Source organism: Haemaphysalis longicornis, unplaced genomic scaffold, assembly GCF_048455015.1.
Source record: "Haemaphysalis longicornis isolate Haplotype H1 unplaced genomic scaffold, Haemaphysalis longicornis Haplotype H1 scaffold_1, whole genome shotgun sequence".
NCBI classification, from domain to species: domain Eukaryota; kingdom Metazoa; phylum Arthropoda; class Arachnida; order Ixodida; family Ixodidae; genus Haemaphysalis; species Haemaphysalis longicornis.
This window is the reverse complement of record NW_027526203.1, coordinates 377,600,815-377,625,777: the sequence shown is the minus strand read 5'-3', so window position 1 is coordinate 377,625,777 and position 24,963 is coordinate 377,600,815. Positions and strand designations below refer to the sequence as shown.

The 24,963-nt window shown below is 46.0% G+C and overlaps 1 protein-coding gene across 1 annotated transcript in view; it reads right to left on the bottom strand.

The window, feature by feature from the left end:
* The window catches only part of Vir (VIR_N domain-containing protein), a 182,552-nt gene that overhangs the window by 125,788 nt on the left and 31,801 nt on the right, over positions 1 to 24,963 (bottom strand). The window contains exons 8-10 of the mRNA XM_077686406.1: positions 23,843 to 23,956; positions 9,233 to 9,363; positions 2,056 to 2,647 (exon numbers count right to left, since the gene is read on the bottom strand). Of these exons, the coding sequence (XP_077542532.1) occupies positions 2,056 to 2,647; positions 9,233 to 9,363; positions 23,843 to 23,956 (837 nt within the window). The remainder of the gene's footprint in view (positions 1 to 2,055; positions 2,648 to 9,232; positions 9,364 to 23,842; positions 23,957 to 24,963) is intronic.

The following is a 24,963-nucleotide window of genomic DNA, read 5'->3' as shown; positions in this document are numbered from 1 at the left end:
GCCGTCGCTGGGTGCCTCTCAGCATGCCTCTCAGTGTGGCTAACTGAGCCTCCATGCCCAGAATCAACGGCAGCGTTCAGTAAACAGACCCAGCGAAGGAGCTTTGACAATTCTGCCTGAGTCAGGGGCGTTTGTTCTGCCAAAATATTTGATTTCAGTTTCCAAATACGCCAACAGCAGCTTAAAAAAAAAAAAAAGACACGTCGCGCCTGGGGAGAATCGAACTTCCCGCCTCCACAACGTGCGGCCAGATTCTACCTATCGTCTATCCCAACAGATGGCGCGTTCGTGCAAAATAGACCGTTGCATTAAAAAAACACATAAAGGAGCAGGAAAGCCTGCCATTCAAACTTTTTTAGCTGGGAACAAGTTTTTAAATATCGTTTTTTATTTCGCATGCAGACAAAAGTATGTTGCCGAGCTACTCTATGTCATGGTTGCCAGCATTAGTTTTGGGAGGGACACATACGGCTCGTAGATAAAAAAAAATCGGTTTAAAAATTTCTAGGGCGTTATCAGCAAAACCGTTTCTCGTCAAGGTGCTTTAAGTGATGCCCTTTCATTTGGGATAGAGAATATGTACTCGACAAAAATCGGTTGTCTGTCCCTTTAAAAGCAAATAAAAGGGTGTTGATTATGCAAATAATAAAGGTGAAGGGGAAACAATGATCAGAAAGAGCTTTGCTTTTAATGTCAGACGCTACGACGAGAGCCACAGAACAGCACTGCCTGTCTCTGAAAGGGGCCATGCAGACAAAGTATAAGTTTGTTTTATTCGAAAGATTTGGTGTTTTATAGTGCCCACAATGCTTGTCTGGCAGCAAACGAGGCTTTATTCACTAAGGAATTAATCAATTCAAGTTAAAAATTTGATCCTCCCACCAAAGCCTGTGTTTCGTGAGATCATCTGCAATGATGTCACAAAAGCAAGCTTTGAAGTAAACGCGACCGCAGCACTAGGAATTCAGTGAACTACAGAGCCTTGTATACCCTCAGTCCTCCCAGATGGCGCCACCATACCGTGGCTGAACTTTGCCCGCCTTTGCCTTGTTTTTGACCGTATTTGCGCCTGGCTTGTTTTTATTATGGTAGAAAGTACCCGTGTTGTGAAACATGAGGTATATTCGACAAACAGGGTCACGTAAGACAATGTCGCCTACGCCAATCGGCCTGTGTCGTGTCAGACAACCCGAAAGCGCCATACTGCTGTGCAGCTATAACAAGCCAAGTGTGCACAGTACCAACAACAGCATGCTCTAGTACTTCAATGTTTACATCTACTTTCGTAACTTCCGTGCTTACCCCACCATTATTACTTCTATAAAATGAATATATGCATTACAGTTAGGCGAAAATCTCTCGTGCTGCAAGATTATAAGCCCTGCATAACTTGCATTTGCTTTTGCCGACCTCAGCCAATCGCACAGCTGGGCATATGACATCATAGGTTCTGTTGCGGGAAATGAGCTAGTGAGTCGCATGACCATTGCCTTTTTTCCTAATGATGAAGTTTATTTGAGTGAAGTTTACGTTAAAAGTGGTGTCAGTATATTTCTAAAGAGGCAATCACAGAAGTTGTGTTTTGTCTGCATGGCCCCTTTAACCACATTCAGCCAAGCGTAAACCGACTAGAAATAAGGCAGGCAGACGGCACAGTACGGATGCCATGGTGCAGCTGCACAATCGAGAAAAATCTGCCCTCATTTAATGCAAAGTGAGTAAAAAGTGATACCGCACAGATACCTTGGTGATCCATGGCTACGTGAGAAACCTGCTTTGTTAGAACGTGATAAAATTCGCTGGGACACAGAGGCATGCCACAAATCCTTGACGAGCAGTTCAAAAATGTTTCCAGTGGGGGAATAGGCAGCACTCACTGGCAATACTGCAGCTTTCTTTCTAAAGAGAAGGCTGTTGTGTCGGAGGAGACTCCTCATCCGACACCCCCCCCCCCCCCCCCCCCCCTCTGTACCACCAACAAAACGGAAGTTCCCTTACAAGCCACAGCACAAGCCCTGCGTGCGTAACAAAGAGGGATAAGAGAGAGACACTTGCCATGCCCAATCCATTGTCCCCATCAGAGAGATAGGGCTCATCCTCGCTGGAGATGGTCTCGAAGCCGTTGTCGTCGTCGTCATCTATGTTGGCGGCCGGGGTGGTTTCGGCTTCCTCGGGGAAGCCGGCCTGGAAATGCTCAGGAGAGCTGTCGGGAGTGATGCTCTCATACAGGTCATCATCCTCCAAAAGGCCATCGCCAATGGGTTCCATTGGGATCACCGTGGCAGCGGGCGGCACAGCAGATACCGTCTGGATTGTTGGAATGGGTGTAGCATTGGTTATCGTTGGGGGTGTCCTGGGTGAAGCCTGCTTTGAGTGTGCCAGCTTTACCAGAGAGGGCTTGGCCGGTGACTCGGGCTCGTCGGGCTCCTCCTCCTTGGGCGTGCGGGGGCCCCGGGGCAGCACCTCCTCCTCGGCCTCGTCGGGTGACTGCGTGGGCGAGCCCGGGGGTGTCAGGGGCGGCGTCTTGGTCGGGGTGCGGGGCCGCGGCGGCGACTGGATGGGCGGCGAAGGCGGCCGCGGCAGGGGTGGTGTCGACGGCCTCCTCGGATCGATCACCCGGATCACGCCCTCGCTGCTGCCTCGCCTCCTGGATGCACAGCACGAGCCACGCTGCCACAGGCGCCCCTCGAGAACACCTCGCTACCAATGACCATCCCCACAAGCAGTGGCCCACACGCGGGCAGCAAGGATAAGCCTTAAACTGGTCGGGCAAGCAACCATAACTGTCTTTTACATAGAAGCAAGCAATGAACCAACAAAGCCCTGCTTATCAAAGAGTGCCCCATGGGGGTCATCACATGAATCTACTTTAATAGCCCAGTAAACACACTACAGTGCCACAAAAACACAAAAGCACTGGAGTTATGACTATAAAACGCGCATGCAGTACAACCTACCAGTAATACACTTGTTAGTTGCTGATGAAGATTTTCAACAAGTCAGAGGTGTCCTACAATGGCTTACATGCCCACGTAGCAATATCAGGGAATTTGAATCCAGAGTTCTGCATTTTCAAAAAAGCTAGCACTGAATTCTCAGATAGCTGAATTCTAGATAGCTCATTTTATCTGGAACCAGTCTCACTGTTTTTCAAAGGCTACAATGCATGTGATACAAGTATAACATAGTAACAAGAGCCTAACATGAATTTCTGATTTCTGATTGTGGGGTTTAACGCGCTGACGCAACGCAGGCGATGAGGCGCGCCGTAGTGGAGGGCTCCGGATTAATTTTGACCACTTGGGGATCTTTATCGTGTGCCGAAATCTCGTACACACGGGCGTTTTTGCTTTTCGCCTCCATCAGAAAAGCGGCCCAAACATGAATTTCAGATAAGCAGAAACTGATTTTGCATGAGCCACAAGATTTATCCTAAAGGCAGTCTTCAGTAAGTTATATTTTTACCTCGTCATACCCTGCACAAAAGGAGAGAAATTGCGACAAAAAAAAAACACACTACCGTATTTACACGATTGTAGGTCGCCCCTTTTTTTTCAAATTTGACAATCCAATGTCGGGGGGTCGACTTAGAATCGAAGTCGAACCGTCTACCGCTAGTAACAGCAAGAGAAACGAGAAATCGGGGGTGTTACGAGGTGGGGACAGCTTTGCACCCTCGTTCCCCGCATGAGGCGTTTTCTGCTCACGAAAATGCGCCGCGCTGACGCTGCCGCAAATACCACACGCATGCTGCGAGCTACGGCGGCGGCGGCAACATGGCGGCGTCACCAGCCGCGAAGAGGTGCGCGCAGCTCCAGCGACCGCTTCTAACCGCTCCCTAAGATATCACTGAAGGCACAAACGAAGACGTTTGTGCAGCAAGGAATCTGATAATGTGGTCGAAAACGACACTACAAAGCATTATCCACGCCGCGAGGGAAAGCGCCAATCAAATATCCGCCACCGTGATAAGCCTAAACATCTCCGGCATTGGGCCTGTTCTGTGTCGTCAGGCTCTTCCCGCTGCCGCGTGGTAGAACTTAAAAGCAGTAGAAGCTGCCGCGCGCGGAATCGTCGACGCGGACGTGAAAAAGTCACCCGCGCAACGCCGACGTGCACGAATCGCGTGCAAAAACGCGTCAAGAAGCGTTTTATTCGTCTCTAACAAACAAAATGAGTATTAGCAAATCCCTTGATTCAATGCGCCGCGCTATCGTAGCCCAAATCGTATCACGTTGTTCAGTACACTTCCGAACGCAGTGGTGGGAGGTTAGTCGCTCAGAAGTAAATCGCGCGCGCCGCCGCTTCCATCAGCTGCCATGTTGTTTGTTTTGGTATCGCGCGGCAGTGGCCGCTGCCGGTTGCTTCGATGGCTGTCATCTCGCAGCGAATGTGTTCTTCCCGCTCAACCCACAGCGCATGGTTATTGCGGGTGCTTATACAAAAGCTTTTCTTTTTTAACATCTCCCGCGCATACCGCGAGCGCACGGCTCTTGTGGGAGCATCGATGATGGTAGAGCCGCCGTGTGGGTTGACGGAAGAGCTTCTCTTTGTGATACGATTTTCTAGGCGGCACTCGCTTTTTTTTTTTTTTTTGAAAGATGCAATTTTTGGGGGTCGACCTACATTCGAGTCGACTTACAATTGTGTAAATACGGTACTAGTATCAGCATTACGAGGGTTTACAGCTGTTTTTCTTTAGGCTAGCCGATTGTGTCGTTGCATCACAAGACAAATATAGGGATGCGCAATTTCAATTTACAACACGACGCTAGTTAAATTCACGGTTAATTGTATGCTACAACCACCTTTTCCAGACACCTCAGATCGCGTTCTTTGCTTGTGTGTTGCCGCCATCTTCACTTTGTGAAAACAGTGGCTTTTTCCATCTTCAATTTTCCAGTGCAACTTATTTTTTTCTCATCCATTGTATTCGCACGAAATGGGGTAGAAAACTAGTCGAAATGCACTAGCTCTATGGCGGGTGAGTGTACACTGCTAACGTAAACGAAGTCACGGTATCCTACTGGTGGCGCTGTACAAGTCATCTGCTAGAATAGAAAATTATGGATGGCAACGAAAAAAAAAAAGGTTTTATCGGATATTCCGCACGAGAAGTTACCCCTCAAGTCACTAGCTGCCCATTTCTACAACCAGCTCGTGTTGCCAAAAAGCGGCGAGCCTAACTGAGCGTAAAGGGACTGCAGTTTCTGCTTGGCAGGCGCTGCTCAGAATGGGGCCTACCAGACAACTGCGACTGCCAAAAGCACTGGTTATTCATAGCTCAATGCAGCTGCTCTCTGATCGAGAGAGGAAAAAATAAAGCCTGGCAAACACGGCGTCAACCCCAGTGACGAAATGGAAGCGAGATTGTTCAGGTGACAAGACTGACATCACACACCTTACGAGTCGGTCTTGCCAAATTACATATTCTACTGAGCCGGTAAAGGTCTATAAAATGCACATGAAATGTTTAATAGGCAGCGGTCACTAATAATGGTAACGCAAAGGAAATCTAGCCATGCCAAGGACGACTGTGTTGACGCAGAAATTTATTATTTTATGAGTTTTCACAATAACTCAGTTGCATGCGACACACATTCACGAGTTGACAGCCTAAAAACGACTTTGAATGGCGTACCTTGTCGTAAATCTGCTCTAAAAACTAAGAAAGATTGAAAAGAACGTCTTAAGGACATTTTTTTGGGAGGCACGTCCCAAGAGAAGTTACAAGTGCGGAAACAAGCTAGAGTGCTGCCACAAGCTCTCTACCTAACCAAAAAAGGATCAATTAAGAAGGTTTATTTATTTTGCTGCTAATAGCTCACCTCAAAACACAGCCAGGTTTAACTGCACTGAATTTGGTTTTATTTTTCTTTACCAATCAATTTTTCAAAATGACTTCTTCCCACTTTTTTTTTAAGTTTGCTATGCTTTTAATTGGCTGGTATGAATGTTAAATAAAAAAATTGTGCTAAGAAACATTGCAGGTATTCATCACACGTTGTAATACTGAGCCATTGACTCGCACGTTTTAGTCAGGAACGTATTTCTAGGCCTTCTTCTGGTTACCTTGCAAACCAACTAGCAAACACAGAAAAAAAAAAAATGGCAGACTAAAATTTCACTTAGTTTGCCTCAAGGAGAAATTGTTTTAAACATGAAGGAAAGAACTTTCTTTATAGGGTGGCACTGAACACACAACCATTATTACAGTCGAACCCCGCTACAACGAACGCCGCTTCAACGAAATTTCCGCTTCAACGAAATATTTCCAATTCCCCGTCAGCCAGCCATAAAAGTCCATGCAACAAAGTCCTCGCCACAACGAACCATTTGTCAGGCTTGCTTTCACTTCAACGAAATTTTCGATGATTTGGGCTGGGTTTGAACAATTATTTTACAATAAAATAAGCATAGCGCCAGCTATCTGTAACTTTTTATACATTCAGGACGCTTAGTTTCACCGAAAACATGCGCGGTGCGGCCACACCGCCACAAAAAAAAAAAAAAAAAAAAAAAAAACTCATAGGCGGACGCCATTGTTTGATGGTGATAACGATGTGGCTGGCCGTCTTTACATGAGGCGCAGGCCCGGTTCGCCAAGCCGGAGCTACAGCCAATCCGTATCCAGTTGAAATCGCACAAATGTGCTCCGCTGCTGGCGCGGCCAGGCGCGGCCAGGCGCGGCGCCGTCATGTATGCGTTGTGAGCAGCTGTCCTTGCCGTTTTCCTTCTACCATTCTTAATAGCCAAGAGCAAAAATCATGTTTGCGTGTTTGGTCTTGAAGCCAAGTCATCCTATCTTAGTCATGAGCGCGCAGTTGTGTTAAAGGCCAACTGCACTCAAAATTTCGACTTCTTGAAAACCCTATTTCCGTATAGTCTGCTTAAAAAGAAAGCAACATGCAAAATACAACAGCTGAAATACGCACGTGGACGCCGCAAGCGGCCAGCAAAAATCGGCGATTTTGAAACCGAAACCGAGGAGAGCGCGGCCATTGCAGTGATGTTGCAGCCATCCAGCGAGCGGCCGGACGGTCACCAGTTCGGGAGAATGTCTGCGCGCAAGCTCTACGCGCGCACGGGGCAGCAGAGCTTGACCGGTTCTCCCGCTGCGTGGCTGGCCAGAGGAAAAAGCCACCGTCGGCTGGAACGTCACAGGCGCGTCATGGCTGTTTACGCGATCCGCCGGCAGGTGCAGAGTGGTCTGTGGCAGAGCCTTTTTAAACGCTTCTGACTGATTAACGAGGCGTTTCACGGGGCTACCGCTTGTGTCTCGGCTTATTTGGGGGTACTTACTACGCATTCAAAACGAATTTGGCCGAGGTGAAATTTGAGTGCAGTTGGCCTTTAAATGCAAGCGCGCGCGTCTAACCTGCCAAGGTCAGTAGCTGCCGCGCCGTGTCAGATGATAAGATAACGGCACTGCTCCTGCTACAAGTGAGAGGGGGGCTTCCGCCGGCCTAGCAGCTATCTGCAAGTAATCAGCTCGGTGGACACGCCTTGTTGTACAGCAATACGTTTTGCGCCTGCATTTCTTCACCCCACTCCGCAACGCGTTCTTCGCGTGCAGTGAAAGAACAGATAACCATTGGTATGTTTGTTATCCGAATAAACATGACGTTATTGCGCGTCACTCCTTTTTCTAAACATTGTATTATGCTGCCAATGATGCGGAAGCATACGGGGCTATTTTTCTGGCCTTTCCGTGGTGTGTTGCGGCAGATTTCGCCTCAACGAATTTTCGCTTCAACGAAATTTTTCGCACGTCCCGTCAATTTCGTTGTAGCGGGATTCGACTGTAATTCTATTTCAATATCAGGTGCTCCTGAATGTACTGAAAATTCCCAGTGATGTCATAAGAAAGAAGTGCTTTCAAGATTAGCCCTCAAAAAGCACTGCCTTTTAAAATTCGCTAAAAAAAAAAGGGCACCATCTACATTGTCCCTCTGCACAAGTGCACCCAGCAACCTAAGCCAGCTGCGCGCTGCGTGAACCGCACGGCGAGTTTTTACAGGCGATTCGAGCGCGGTATTTTCACGGCCGCGTCGAGACGATTTCGTGCCTGCGGTGGCTCCTTTCCTGCACAAGAAACTGCATTTGTGCCTTCAGTAGCATTTAAAAGAGCGGTTATAAGTGGTCGTTGGACCTAACGCACTACTCCGCGGCCGGTGCCGCTGCCATGTTGCCAACGCCTGCGGCTCGGCACGCACCGTGCGAGTGGTTTCCACGGCGGCGTGAGCGCGCCTCTGGCGTGCGCGGCACGTTTTCGCTTGCAGAAAAACCAGAAAATGTTTCATGGGGCTCACGCTTTCGTCGCACGCGAACGTGTTAAGTTCGGTAACTTCTTGGGAGCCTTCAACACTGGTTTCCCCTATTCTAAAACTGTGTGGGCAGGCCCCCAAGTGGTTTTCCCTGACTGGTACTACTTGATTGAAAAATTCCCTGACAATTTCCTGACTGTCCCCGGTGGCTCAAAATTCCCTGACTTTTCCCAGTTTTCCCAGTTTTCCCGGTCGCTAGACACCCTGCCCCACCCATTATTGATACCGCATACAATCAGCTGGATGGCTCCAGTCTGCTACATCTCAAAAGCACGCTCTCAGCTTTCCGTAGTGCCACACACTCGTTATAATACAGTTAAGCTCAAATGCATTTACAGCTGATGGCCACCTAGCATTAAAGGGACCCTGAAGTGAGTTAGTCAATGTCCTGTTTGTGGCTGCATTGTGGAATTCAACTCATGTAAACCATTATTTCACTACTTGGCAAAGGTTTAATAAAAGCTTCTCTGCAATGCACTGCCAAATAGAAACCATGCACTTTCACGGCTGCCACACCGGCTACCGTAATGACATGAAATGGTTTGCAATTTTTCATGCTACCTCAGCCGTGAAAATTTCACTTTTCCCTAATTAAATTGTTAATGGCCACTTTTTGTTTGTTCATGCATGCACAGGTTGTACAGGTTAGACATGCTACAGCCATTACAGCCAATTGCAGCTGATCAGCTGATCGGTGGGAAGGGCGGCATGAGGGTAACGGCACTCTCAAAAGTACCTTCCTTACCAACAAGTGAATGCAAATCGGCCAGAAAAACTTATAAAATGGCTTATGCAGTGTAGGGGACAAGACGGCTGCTACTGCACAACCACCACAGCCACCCATAGCCCCCCCGCCCCCTGCTGCAGTGGTTCCTCGCAAGCCAGAGTCAAAAGGTAGCTGGCACCTGGGGTCCTCATGCTCTTTCTGATGAGTGCTGTCACGACGCTTTCCTCCACTGCTGCTTTCCTTGTCCGAGCTGGAAGCCTCCGACACATGGTCCGGCTCACGCTTTATCAGCGGTGGCGTGTACCGTTCCTGCAGACAAACCACGGGGGTGGCAACATGTCACGGGGCTAGATGTGCACTAGAAGTTGCCCAATGGCGCGTGGTAATATGTGCTTAGCAGGTCCACGAAGGCAACGTGCGAAGATGTTTACTTTTGAAACAGCTAACCTATGATCACTCACTCACCCTTGATTCCGGCCCCAGCAGACATTGTTCCCACCACCCAAAAAATAAAGGCAATTAACATTTACAAAGTATCAAACTTTGCACTACCATAATGTCAGCAGTGATGCCATCGGGGGAGGGGAATACCAAAAATTCCCCCGCATTTCCCCGAGGGGGAGAATGTGAAAGTGCGAATGCACGGTTGTCGGCCCGCTTGCGGCGCTTGCGCTCGGCCCCCGCAGCCCACCGCCTCGCCACCTTCTCTTCCATCGGGTTTGTAGTATCACGTGTACACCACGCAGTTATCAAGCCGCTATAACGCCGCTGAGTCGCCAACGCACGCCGCTGACGACGTAGTTTGAATGCGTTAAAGATATAAGGCGCGTCACTAACACTGATATCACCGTCGCGTCCGTGGCTTGGTCGGTAGAGCGTCGCGCTGCGGCCGCAAAGTCCTCGGATCGAAACCTGGCGCCGGATGCTGTTTCTTTTTTAAATATAGAGGAGCACTCCGGACGCCGCCGCCGCCGCCGCCGGCGGTGGATGGTTTGGGGTCGCTTATAAAGTGCATTCGCACTTAATAAAAAAGTAATCAGTGTGTTAACTGCATGACAGCATTATAACTGCATGGTCCAACAGAACCAGAGGCAGCCCTACAATAACATGTACATGTTTACTGGTGGTGACTTTTGCCGGCAGCCACCAATCACACAAACTAGTTCCTGTGATGTCATAGGTGGTGCGCCAGAAAGCGACTGGTGAGTCAACACTCCTTCAGTCCTTTTTCTTATTCTTATCACCTAAAAATTGGCATGATTGTTATTCTGGAGTGGCAATGATTTGCATTAACCAAACACGTATTTTGCCTTCACGGTCCCTCTAAGGGCACCTCAGCCCCAACGTGTTTTTCACACCATTAACACATGTCTGACCAAGCATGAAGCTGTGCAGAAAAAAACTCCCCCAATAAAGCCAATTAGAAGCATGATATGGTTGGTTCCAGTGCACTCTACACCGTGAGTCGACCAGAGCAAGCCTCTGAAGTGAAAATAAAAAAGGGACCCTTGCACAACTGAACAACCACACAGCCAGACAAAAAACCTTTCCTGCTTAAAATCACCACTCACAGCTAAGCCTGGCTTGCAATTTTATTCCTTTCCTTTCTGGTAAGCACGGACTGGACAAAATGTGGTAAACGTACACACAAAACACTGCTAACTTGGTAGCAATTAATTTTTAATTTATGCAAGAACTTTCAATGACCCACTCTCAATAAACTAAAAAAATGTGTGTTACCTCATTACAGTCCCCATTTATGCGAAATAAATGAGCTGAACAAACTGATAAGGCAAGGCGGCACTGACACGGCATGTTTGCATATTTGAAAAGCTGAAGCGTTTGCCCTGACCAAGGCTAGTATGCAATAGAGTTTCAACGAAAGTGTGTTGCAGCCACAACAAGTAATGCAGCATGCGGTACACAACGGCTAGGTGTGCACTACTGATCCCATCACAGGGTTCGTACAGGCTTCAAAAGCAAAAATTCAAGGGTTTTCAAGGACTTTCAAGGACCACAAAACACATTTTCAAGGTCCCCATCTAATGTTTTATCTGGGATTATTTATAGCTTTTCCAACACAATGCAAAAGTTTTTTATTGCACAATATCTAAGCACATTATTGCACATTTAGATAGGTGCTAACGGATTCGTAAATGCTCCCCCAGCTTCACTTTTTTATTTCATGGCAGGTATTTAGATGTTTTTCTTTTTTCTTTGTGTTTTGCTGAGACTGTTTGATTTCAAAAGCTGCATGCATCTCCTGCTTTGTCAGCAAGAGTATCAGCTGAAATTAAATCAAGCAAGTGTTGCTTCAAGGCAGGATGAACTACATGTCCAGCATGTTCACGTAAAAGCAAACGTAGATGGAGCGTATGAGGAACAGCAAACATGCAATGAGCAATCGTCCATAGACTAGATGGAAGATGCAAGATAGAGAACAGAAGCTGGCTTTCACTGGATTGTATCGTGATATAGATTGGATTGACAAGTGCCAGCTCGTAATGTTGCCTCGTAATAATGAAAGTCTACCAAACTTGCAATTTCACGCAATACACTGAAACTTGATTGTTACAATGTTTTTTTACATTTGTTAACACCTAAAATCCACGACAAACACTTTAAATTTTTGTAAAAAGACAGGGCCATTGATTCTCTCCGGAAAAATCAAGGGTTTTCAAGGACCATTTAAAAATTCCAGGACTTTCCAGGCCTTGAAATTAAAACTTCTAAATTCAAGGGTTTTCAAGGTTTTCAAGGACCTGTGCGGACCCTGCCATCAGCCACAGCATTACAGTTCTGCTCATAACTTGTGACTTTCCAGACCAATGTTTCTTTTCTTTATTGTTGGAAAGGCTGCATATGGCATCGAAGGCATATTAGAATAAAGTGCACATGGTAATAACACATAACTTGACTTGCACACTTGCCTGGTACCAGTACACAGCTGCTAATCGTTTTTAGACTGAACTTTATGGCTTGTAATTGCTATGAAAAATACCTGAACACTCCGAGGCATTCTAATGCGTACTTCCTTTTCCTGCAATGTATGAGATCACTGAACTTCATTTTTCATCAGAAACTAAGCAAACAAAGCAAAAAACAATGCTGCATTACATTACTTAAAAAAAATTATTGAAAGTTTCTTTTCGTTAACTACCTCCTACCCTGGCCAAAAAAGGCCATTTTCCAGAATACAAGCTTTTTGTCTTTTGAAGTATAAATATTGTGAATGCCCTCTTCTGCATGGCATAGGTACCGCAGCCTCCTCTGTTCTGAGGCCACCATTAGCCAAATAAGGTACAGGTGTCTTGATGCCAGTCGGTTTCATTTGTCCTTGCCACACAACTCCAAGCGCATGCAAAGCTGCTTTTAAAAAAACCTTTTTAACACGAAAGTGTTTTATGCTGGGGTCCACTAAGATCTAACTGACGTCATATCCATCACAGAAATGACATCACCACGAAAACTTTGATTGACACGGCGGCACCGGGATTCGAGCCACAAACTATCGCCGCAACAGGAGGTACGAAACGTGTTCCCGACTGCACTATGAAAAGACGCGTGAATAGAACGACAAATGCGCCTTATAGCCTTCCTATCAGATGGTGCTGCCGTCTAGGAGAGGCAAAGCAAGTAGTGCATCATGACGCTAATGAGCGTCGACAGTTGGCGCCTCTATGCCAGCGCCTACGGGTACGGGGGACACGCAGCATAAGCTGCAAGGAAGCCGACTTGCGGCTGTCGCGTTCGTTGCACGGTCCGTTGCTCCTTTCGCTGCAGCGGACAGTGTTTTCACCAAACGATTCGCTGACAACCCGTTTGGTTTCCTTCGCATGGACGGTTTGCGAGCGCCTGTGGTTTCAGTCGGATTTACGCAATGCTCCTACGCGTGCAATCCAGTGTCTAACGTTGATGTGTCTAACGGTGCCATACCGACGAAATTTAAATAGCGACGTGCAAGTTCATATTGATGCACAATAAACATTCAACTGCTCCTGTGAAGGCACATTTCACTTTCGTGTTTTACCGGTTCCTATGGAAGAGGGAACAACCCCATTTTTCTAGTGAGCAACTCCAAACATGCTTCATAGCATATACACTGCAAAATATTGGAGGGTAACTACAAAAATGGTGTTTCAGCAAGCTTGAAAAGCTTACATGTGCTCTTTCTTCTTACAAGTTGAGTTTAAGAATGAGCAGCACCCTAGTTTTGGCTATTTTGCCCATTATCCTGACTCAGAATCATGAGCACTCATTGACATTTGGCCCATGGTTAGCATTATCCAGGTAAACCATTCGCCCAGTGAGTGAGTTAAGTGTTGCTGGCTGAGGCGAATTTAGCTTAGCATGAAACTGCCAGCAAAAGCTCTGATACAGGACAATGCCTTCACCATTGAGCCACCGTGGTAGGTGGAAGAATGGTTTTAATTTTGCACCAGATTCTAACAGTCCTCAAAGAATTATGACTGAAAAAATATGAGGTAAACACCAACAAATGTTACATTTGTCATACACTACTGGCTGAATATTTACTTCCAACAGAAAGCCAGAAACACATATTCAAAATATCAGTCCAACCCACTTATAACAATACATCGCATATAGCAATAAACAGCTGTGGCACTGCCAACTTCACTGTATATTGTATGCCAATTTCACAATGCTGCTACCCCCATTATCGGTTATAACAATTACTGAAAAAAGCGGCCAACTGTCGTGGTGCAAGTTCTCAAGCATGGAAGAAGCTACACAGCTGTGTGCTCGTTAGCTGCGGTGCATTGTCTATACTCCCATGCCTTCAATACTTTAAAAACCAACATACCACGCAAGCAGTATGTTGTCGTGTTGTTTTGTGGTCTCTTTTTCTCCTTGAAGTACAATGAACAGTGGCAGTGATGAAACAGTGGCAAACCTGTTCCACACCTGTGCTACACGAGCACATTTAGTAGCCACTGAACCCTCGCCATCAGCCTTTCTGGGGCATGTTTGCACTAACAAGTTTATTTCAACCACTAAGAGCACATCAGAGTAGAAGGGAGATCAAGGACTTACTACTCAGTAACATGAACCCCTTGGGGAATCTTATGTGGAAAATGAAAACTGAGCACTTCAACAGCAGCAAAAAGTTTTCAAGATCATTAAGGGGCTCTGGTATCTTTTGGCAGCTCAACCACCTCCTCTTCCTTCTCTGAGTGTGAATGTTATTAGTGTGAAAATGAGCCTGATTGGAGTTGAAAACCACCAACCTAGCCAGATGATGTCCACACACTGTGAGCACAGCAAGAGCTTTCTATGCTTTTTTATTGTTCTAATGAAAAAAAAATGAATCAGAAAATTACAGAAAATTCATGCAAGAACTGCTTTTTGGTTAAGAACGAAATAAACCCAATTTCACTTTTAGGCGATTTCAACAATTATGAAACCGAAAAATGCAAGATAATGTCAAGAAAAACCACAAACTTAGTTCCTACTAAAGGATTCATTTGATTTGCCTTGTACGTGCACAGTAGTGTACCTACATACTTTTAGAAGCACTCCAAAGCAATGAAAGCCTTTTCAGACCTCATGACACACTGCACATCATGTATCCCCCCCACAATACCGACAGCCTCCTCGGACATTATGTCAGGTCACACTTCATGTGTACACCTAGGCTGTAGCCCGAACTACTTCTGCCCTGTAGTCGATGCATAACCATTCACACTTTTTTTTTTGTGGGTTCCGCTTCTTAATGACATAACTTGTCACAGAGCTGGTTCTGGCCATATTCCTATTTTTAACCTGTTTGCTTATAAAATCTGGTTGTATCAATCAAGTTCACATATGCATTAACTCTTTCGCTCTGGCGCCATAGGCAATCGGAAGCCGGTGTCCGATGATTTCAAATCTCCCGCAAAATCTGAAACCCGCGCTCCACAGACAACTATCGCCATCTGGTGTGTTCATTGATAACCTCTCTTTTTATTTCGGTTTCGTTTGTGTATGTGTCGCATGTGGTCGCGGTGTAGCAAGAGAAACTTGAACCGAAGGTAGAGGGGAGCAGGAGGAAAAATGGCGTCGGGTTCGCGCCGCGCTCCGCACAGTCTGACTGCTGTCGCAAGCACTTCGGCCGCTCCTGCTGTCGGTTTTTCTGATCCCAGCAGCAGTGATGATTCAAGCAACGATGTGGGATCTTCAGATTTCAGTTCCGACGACGAAGCTCCGGTTCAGGTGCCTCGCACTTCAACAAGCGCTGGCAGGTAAGTTACGTTGTGACTCCGCGCTGTATTTATAAAGAAAACGCGCTTCTTATCTGACGACTGCGTTTTTGCTTTTGTGTTTAGGGTCTCGACAACGTACGGCCAGGATATCTTTCCAAATGCACCGCGCGGTATCCAGTTTTCACCCTCGAGACAGCCTGGTGCCCATGTCGGAGCAGCGCTGAGGAGTGACGCACGTCGGTTCTCGAGAGAGCTGGATTTTTTTCTTTTGTTTTTCACTACGGAGGTGATCAAGACTTTCTGTGATAACACAAATAAGTATGCCTGGATGCATATTTTAGAGCGACAAACATACTCTAGACCTGACGGTTCCTGGGAGGAAGTGACTCTACTGGAGATGCTGAGACTGATCGGCATCATCATTTACATGGGCGTCGTTGAAGTGCCACGACTCCACCTATACTGGCGGACAACAGGAATATTTCGCGGCCTTCTCCCACCAAATTTTATGCCACGGGACCGATTCCTTGCACTGCTGTCATTCCCGAGTGTCGGGGACCCCGAAGACACTACAGCTGCGGCGTCTTTTGGAAAGACTTGGAGGGTAGCGTGGCTGTTGCAGCACATAAAGGAAAAATAGGCGAATTTGTTTCAACCGAAGCGCGACCTTGCAGTCGATGAACGAATGGTCAAATCTAAAGCCCGGTCAGGAATAAGGCAGTACATTCGAGAGAAAGCGTAAATATCGAGAGAAAGCGTAAATATAAAAATACTAAAAAAGAATAAAATTATTTCAGGATATACAAAATCTAACACAATGCTTTGTTTCTTCATCGCGAAAGTTTGATGCGGCTAGGTTTGACTGGTTTTTTGTTTTGTGCGTGATCTCTTTGGCACTAGGGCCATGGCTACGTCGTCGCCCAGGTACACGCCGGGCTTTCGTCTCGGCGAAACCTTGATCCCTTTCCGAGATGGTGGCAGGAGATCACCACCGTAGGTAGTTAACACCCTAGCGAACAAATATAAACCAGCCAGAACATATTTCAAGCGCACATACCTACTCCAGAGACAATTGAAACCGAAACCAACACCCACTTTTGAGCGCGATTTGATGTTCCAGGCTGATCGACACCTGAATCCTCACTCGAGCTGAAATCCGATCTCTAAAGCCGCATTCCGACTCTTCACTGCCACTCTCATCGTTAAAATCCACAGTAGAAGGCGAAGATATGCGAGACGAGATCAGGCGGATTTCTTATCGCGCTCACGCGAGTATGACGTCATGTTTGTTTACATTCGAAACCACTGCCCGTCAGAATAAAATATATGATGCGTTGCCACCTGGCGATAAAAAAAGAAACTTCACAAAAGAGAAAACTATAGTTTTCAAACTATCTCCTAGATGTCGCTAGGTGTTCCATCGAGCGAAAATTTGTATTCTGCAGGCTCGTGAAACCATCGATCATATGTGATCGATGGCCTATGGAGCGGTCCCGAAAGAGTTAAAAGACTACTCGACAATGGACCCATTGAAGAAAACAAGGATTCCTTTTTTGAATGGCACCTCACTCCAGCTATAGCCTCTACACATGACCAAAAAAGCAAGAGTATGCCCAAAAAACAACAAGAATGTTTGAATAAAGCCATTCTACTGAAGTAATGTTTAGAATCTCTTTTTTGAAGTGCATATATCGAAGGGAGTGCACTTTGTTAGTTTCTTGACGTCACTAGAAAAAAAGCCAACACTGGCACCGGATCGCCGGTAGAAAAACCTGACACTGAAAGGGTAAACTGCTTCACCTCTCTCCACTGTGCAATGAACTAAAATTCATTCAATGTAGACACAGGCTTAGAGTGAAGCAAAGCAGAATGAACAGACCTCCTCTTAGATAGCCTTCTTGGCATGGGACAGTGCATACTGTAAGCTGCTTTTCTATCAGTAACAACATTCAGTGCTTCGAGGTTTTCCTTGGCTTGTTTTTACACATAAACCAGTTAAAACAATTAATACTGGTCACACTGTAACATTTCCTCGGCATTTAAACAATGACCTAAATAGGCTTAACACAATTCCAAAATAAGCCTGATGGAATTTCAAAATCAAGGTCTATCACGTTACCAGAGGAGCATCCAAGACATGGGGTGGTACTAACTCAATGAGCAGAATGAAAGCTCCTACACATGCCTCAGCAACCATGCACATTTGTCAATAAGAACAGTGACGCCATGAGAAGAGCTACAGCACCTGCATCTGCTTCAGGCTAGGCTTTCCCAGTGATGTGTCACTAGAGGTGATGATAATGACACTGATTATAATGATAGCTGCTATCATCATCATCATCTGCCCTGGCTAAATGTGTACATACCCGCTCAGGGGAATTGGCCAGGCTCGCTGGTTACCGCCAACTGCACCCCCCCCCCCCCTTCTCTCTCCCTTTTCTCCGGCCCAACTATCTCCCTTTGTCTCTCTCACACACATGCACACATGCACGCATGCACAAAAAAGCATAGGAAGACATTAGAAAAAACAAATTCTTGAAGTAGGCTGCCCCTAGTGACATGCGCTTCCTCATTCATTCCCAGTGCAATGGCTCCCAGCGACAAAGTCACCTCCCTGAAACAATACAACTTAAAGGCTTGCGACTGTCTTTCTAAGATCACTCTCGTAATTTGCCATCAATGGCCAACCATGCGCATAGCATACGGTGTCACCAAATGGGCACTTAACTGACCCCAGGAAGTTTTTGTGCCCACCAGTCAGGCAAGTCACATCACATCTCTCTCTCATTCAATGTCTCTCATTCAATAGTCCAGCGTCACTGATGTGCCTCCGGCCCTTTGAAACTTCCCCAAGGAGGTGGCACAGTAAAGCCCCATCATTAAGGGAAGGTCAGAATTAGTTTGTTATAATATAGTTTTTCAGGGGTGCAAGTGGGGTTGAGCTTTTGGAGCAGTTCAGGGAGCAGGACTAACGCTGTTTTGAAGCAACTTTGGAGCAATAAAAGGGGAGTTTAGGAGCAGCTTCGGAGCATCTAAAGACAAATTTTGCAGCAGTGCAAGTCTGCTTGGGAGCAGATTTTTAGGGTCAAACATGATTCACTTGCATTTTTTTATTTCTGGTAAAAATAAAAAATAAAACGAAAATTCAAATGACTCTTACTCAATATTTAATACTAAACCAATTACACTTTCAATAAATCAAAAACAATATATGCCCCCATAATTCAAATTCAACAATAGCTCAGACTTTGTACCTGCAAGCGGAAGATTGAAATGTTCATGCAAAGATATGCAGATTAGAGCATCACAGCTGATGCGAGCATCAACTAAAATAAAAAGAGATGAGCAATCTATTCAACAGCTATACCTGGCTTGACTTTATAGGAGCACTGACACTAATTTTCGGCGTTAATATTATTGTACAGTTCGCTTCCTTCACTCAACAGAATACCCTGGCTAAAATATGAGCGGCCTACGACGTGAAGAACATAATTCAATTGGATCGCATTTATCGCGCCGACGGAGCAGCGCGCGGAGCGGCACTCAGCAAATGGACATCAGCGTGACATCACTCCAGGAGAGGAAAAAGAAGTGACGCGACAGCGCTCGTCAATAACTCGTGACGTCACTTCACGCGTGCGGCCCCCACGAGCGGCGAGCAGGCGCAACACCCTCTCAAGCGGGCGCCGGTGACGTCCGCACAAAGCGGTGAGGTCAAAACGGGAGGCTGTCATATGCGCCGTTCGGGATGAAAGCGCGGGAATTTGAAACAAACGATTTTCAGGCCGTTCAATGTAATTAACTATCGCGCGCTGAAGTATTTGAAGTGCTGTTTCAGGTTCACCAGACCATTAAGCATCGATAAAAGCAATAAAAGTAACATAAAATTTTCGTGTCAGTGCTCCTTTAAACGAACGACAAATGAATGTTTGTGTTAATGCAGCACCACTGCTGACTTGAGAAACAATCAAGAGAAGACTATAGAGATAAGCGAAATGTTCCCTTTTCTACCTAATAACAAGAAGCTTAGGTTCATGCTACATCTAACAAGAGTCGAGACAAAAGAAAAAAAAAAACTACGATCCCCTTAGTACGTCAGTGGCATGAGAAACTAAGAGGAAACTAGAAGGAAACGTGCATTTCATATTATACCTTACTACACTTCATAGAATTTTTTTGTGATGTTCATGTTTACAAGACGTAGCAAGGTAAGATAAAAAAATACTCTAGCGTATTATTACTATCACTCTTGACCTCACAATGCAGGCTTCTATCAACGAAGAAATAAAAGTGCCCACAGATAACGAACGCACCACTGTTTATCAAATCTTTTCTTTAATCGCACTAAACAGTAGGTATATGAGCAGGGGGGGGGGGGGGGGGGGGGGGGGGTACACATCAGAAAGAAAAGAACTGCTGCAGAGAAGCCACACCTATGGAGCATATTACTTGCAGGCAGCTGCTACAAGTTGTCAGAAGCTTTCCCTCACTTGTGCCCGGGTGGCATTTCTTATCTCTGTTCTACGCTGCAGAGCAAGGGCATTCGAGATAAGATAAAATTGCCTGGGTTCGACTGACCAGTAGAACTACCTTACTACTGCATTTTACAATAAGAGGAAAGATTGCAATGGCGGCTGGTACAGTGTGCAGTGCAGCGAAGCTGCATTTCGGGGCGAAATTTGCGTATTACCCGCACTCCAACTTCCCTGGTAAGTTCCACCAAATAGCACCGCCACAGAGAGAGCACGAAATTGTGAAGAGTGACATAAAGAGGGAGTCCTTAGGGAATCCGCCTGAGCGAGCCGCATCGCTAATGACAGCTCAATGAATGCATCTATACCACCCATACTGCTCCTGTGCAAAGCAACTGGCACTGAACATCTCTTGTTGCGTCGCATTTTGCGGCACATTTGAGGCACCGCTTGGGAGTATTTATGGCGCAATACTGCCTTTTGGAGCAGGATGGCGCAGGAAAAGTGGATCGGCGCAGTGCGGCGCAAATGGTGCAGCACTTCCACCCCGTTATAATTACTGTCCATGTTCCACGACAATACTGCACAGGGGATCGGCAACCACTTTCTTTTATTGATCACTTTATCAGTTTTATAGATCAGTTTAAAACTAATGATATCACGCTCGTCTACCAAACAGGATTCCACAGCTAGTTCTGAGTTTCATATTTTCTATTACCATAAGTAACTAGCAATAGCTTTTTCTTTTGTGCTATTTGCCCTTCCATGGCCTTGCACCAGTAAAAACCAACAACCATTAACTACCAATCCCAATTTCAAAATGAACGGGTTACCATTACGAATGAAGGACCCTAGGAAACGGCTGCAACATGTGGTCTGATTATAATGAATATATGCAGCACAAAGTAAATTATACTATGCGTATGTATTAAAACCATTCTATAACTGCACTGAGCCTCACATATCACTCATGGCGGTCTTTGAACATTTTGGGGATTCCTCAATCAGTCACCACTTTCATGTACTACAGTTGAACACCTTTATAAGAGACACGTACCGGGGAGTAGTTTGTGTCTCTTATACGAGATGTCTCTTATAAGCAGGGAACCATGTTTTCACTTACTAATCAGACCCTAGTTCAATGTGGGCCCTGTATGACTAAAATAAGCTCAAAAGAACGCTAACGTATGTTGCAAAAGATTCATTCTAATTTATGTTTGGCCCCCAGAATTCATGAAACAGTTATGAATCCTTGTTTGCTTCATGACTGTATTTACACTGTTTTTTACAACCTATTCCACAAGCTTTTGCAAGATGAATCGTACATGTTGAGTTCACAAGCACAAGCCTGATAAATAGCCAGAGCACACAGCTTCTTCCGCTGTCTGCTCAGGCTATTCATTACACTTGCAGGACTCAACATCTGCAATGCTTCTTGATTGGGAGATACGCGAGTGGGAGAGCCCGCATGTGCGGTCGCGCTCCAATGGATGGCAGTAAGCTTCAACCACTTCTGCAAGTTGCATTTCCATTGGCAGGGCTTCTCATCGTCATTTCATAGCTGACTGAATTACTGTGTGTATGCTGAAGTTATAATAAATAGCGACTGCGGGCGTCTGTCGTCCACCTGTGTTTCCACAATGGAAGCAACTGCAATTAGTGACTGGTGGCACTGCATCTGAAGTTAAAATGTCTGTTACAAGCGAGATTATCGATTAAAGTTCAAGAATGACTTCAAGAATGGGCCGTTCCCCCATTCTCCGTGCTACGCGTCTCTGCCACGACCCGGCGGGGCGCGTTACTGAACTCTAGAAATTTTAGCTGATACCACAGTTTTTAAGACAACGCAAGGATTGTGTTACGCTACCGCTAACATGGGGTTTGCGATATGGCTAAACACAGCCGAGTTTTACGCTGCCAGAAAGCAAGCAGGCGTTTGAGAAATGCCACATTGAAGCCGCTTTTGTAGGGTTTATGTGAATTTTTTTTCACCGACACGCGGCATGTTAATTCTTGCCACTCATTTTTTTTTTTGTTGTTGCTGCTGCTGTTGGTGGTGGGCGTGGTTACGTGCGAAAGCAGATAACTGAATTCGTTTACACCTGCCAAATCAACATGTAATTATGGTATATGTTGTAATGCAACGTCCTGGATGGATTTTATTCTTAATGTAGTTCGCAAACCAAACAAACAGCTGCAGCATATGTTCCTGGGCGAGTAAACTTTATTGCGTGAAGCAGGTTGCAGTTCAGTTCTGCTGCTTCTTTCACGTTACGCAAGTCTGCTGTTTTTTTGCCTTTGCTCTCGTTCGTTCTATAATCAAAATTCAAATAAAAATGAAAGGTGTGTAGGACGCAATAAGCGGTCCTACTATACTACAAAACTTGATCTAACGAAACCCGATCTAACAGCAGCAGGTTCTTATACGGCTCAATGCTTTTATGAACTCGAAATAACGAAATAGATTCCCCGCCACTCCCGATTTTGACAAAATATTTCAAGCTACAGACAGATCTAATAATGAAAAATTTCAAATGTGTTTCGACAGAACGCCACGAAGATTATTGCACCACGTCAGAAAAAAAATCGAGGCATATAGTTTTTTTTTTCACGGAACTTTAGGTGATAAATTACTCAACAATCCCGTAGTGCACGGCGTCCTGGCCAGCACCCTTTCCGTAATCTTGGGAAATGACGCTATCATCCATGCCACTTCTTCTGTAATTGTGTTGAAGAAAAATAACCTCAAGGAGGCGGTTATCCTGCACGAGAAGCTGGAGGAAGAGGTGTTTAACGTGGTTCAAGGATATGAGAGCCAAGAACGTTCCGCTCAGCAGGGAGGTGGCGCAACAGATAGCGCTGTGTTTCGCGTACCCCCTTGAAAATGAAAAGAGCATTTCTAGCTAGAAATCGTAATTTTTGGCTTCATTTCTGACTAGATTATTCGACAGCTTCTAACTAGAACAATTCTTAGCCTAGCTAGAGACGATTATTTACAGCTTGCGGGTTTTTTTTCTTTTAGCTGGACTGACAAATGCTAGCTGGAAGATGTCAATTCCAGCTAGAAATGAACTAGAAACTGAATTTCTAGCGAGCGAAATTTCTGGTTCAATAATCCAGCTAGAAAAAACATTTTTACCTGGGGTGCGTTAACTTCAAGGCAAGCCTTAGCTGGCTCATTTCACTGCGCACTCTTAGTGCATCGTCAGGCGAGCGCCGTGGCCGCTGCAGTTACGATGTCATGCATCTGCAGCTGAGATGCGACTCCCTTTAGACATGGAATTAATGTCATCAGCTACTTGTAAAATGACAGTCCCAGTCCTGATTTTAGGAAGTTCTCGATTTAACAAGATAATTCGCGGTTCTCGGTGACTGCGTTAGATAGGTTTTAACAGTATGACATGCTTCAAAAACAAAAACTTCAAAAACAGGTCTTCACAAGCCGGCGCACGGAAGAGGGACCCTTTTTCGGAACAAGAATTGTATCCGGAATCGCACCCTGGCACGCATCACCACCTCTGAGTTTTTTTAGTTGAAGTAGAAGGCATCTTCGCAACCGCACAGCAGTGCAGTCATACATGCAACATACAATAATCTGCAGCAAAACACACCGCGAATAGTCCGCGCCCAGGCGCTGACAAAGAGGCTGGCCGCTGGACTGGCTTTCCCCCGGGGAAACGCTGACGGCGCCCCTGACGACAGCGCCCTGTTTTGCCCTAGCGGCAGGCACGCGCCGGGGGAACACCCGCTCCGCGGGAAAGGCGCCGCGGTCATCACACCTCCCCATTCTAGCCACCCTACCTCGGCCATCCACTCAGTGTAAAGCAGCGCCACACGTTGTCCTTGAAAGGGTTGCTGATCGAAAAGTTGAGCGACAGTTCTTTTTTTTTTTTGCCAGAAAACACTTGGCAAGCTTCAAACAGTAGTGAGGCATTCAATTTGCTATTTCTAAATTATTTTTCAGCAGTGAAAATTTTTACAAATGGTGTACCTCTTGTAATGGCATCAAGAGGTTTGAATGCATAAAACACTTAGTTAAACATTAAAAAATATATTGTATTTTTTCATCCTAACTCACCATCTTCGAAAAAAGAAGTGCAAAAGCTTATTCACCTTTGAGTCCGGAGGAGACAGAAAGCGCTGGCTGTCCTTCGACGACTGCTGAGATTGAGATGCCTTCTGCGCATGACTGCCAGAACCACCTTCCCACGACCGCTGAGAACCTTCCTGCACAACGGTGGCCGCAAACTTTATTACAGGCAAGCCATGCAGCTCAGCGCATTTGAGAAACACAAGGCTATAATGACTTGTGAACTGCTCATGGATGAACATTTGGCAAGGGCTACAGCTATGCAGGACACATTTTGCAGCGTGCTTCTAGAAAATTAGAGGGGCAGCCTGTGCTGTTGAGCACTGAAATCAGGAAAGCAGCTATCTACTTGTGTAGCACAGGCACTCGATTCCAGTTCTGTAGAAGAGTCATTTGGCTGCCTTGCCTGTTTAGTTACACTTTGGTTGTACAAAACAGAGGAGGCGTCATGTAGGTGAGACTATTCACATTAGTACACCTCAACACTTCCATTACTGTGCCTATTCCCATCGATAGCATGTTATCGATGAATACAAATTCAAATTTTTGCAGTCTCCAAGCACTTCTTTCTTTTTCTCTTTCCTCCACCATGAAGGGGATTTTTAAAGCTCCTTTGCTGTCAGGCGCACATGGTCGAGCGTGGCGTCGATGCTCCATAGGAACGGCGAATTTTGACGGATTCCAATAAATCTGGGCTGTAATCTTTGGATGATGGCAGCTGCACAGACACTCAAGACGACTTCTATTCGTCAGACTTCAGTACGGACGACGAAAGTGCGCAAAACCACCCCAAAACGTCAGCAGGCATCCACCGGTAAGTTTCGCTTTCTCCTCGGGCCATTCTATCGCTGCCGTGCATACCGTTTTTTGTGGACATCAAAATACTGCGGAGGCCGGTGGAGGCATTGTTTTGACTGGCCCGCCGCCAGAGCCCAGCTGAGTGGCTGAGCTGCCTGAAGTCGTTAGGCCTACCATTGCGGCGGAAATTTGATGTCCGCTTTCAAGAAGTCCTGATGGCGACTTCTATTGCAATTCTGGACTACATTATCGGCTCCTTTCCCGCGTGTGGAATTTTATTTTTGCCAAGGGTATCTTTCTGGGCAGCGGTTATGCCTGTAGCTCTGGCTACATGCATCAGTTGGTG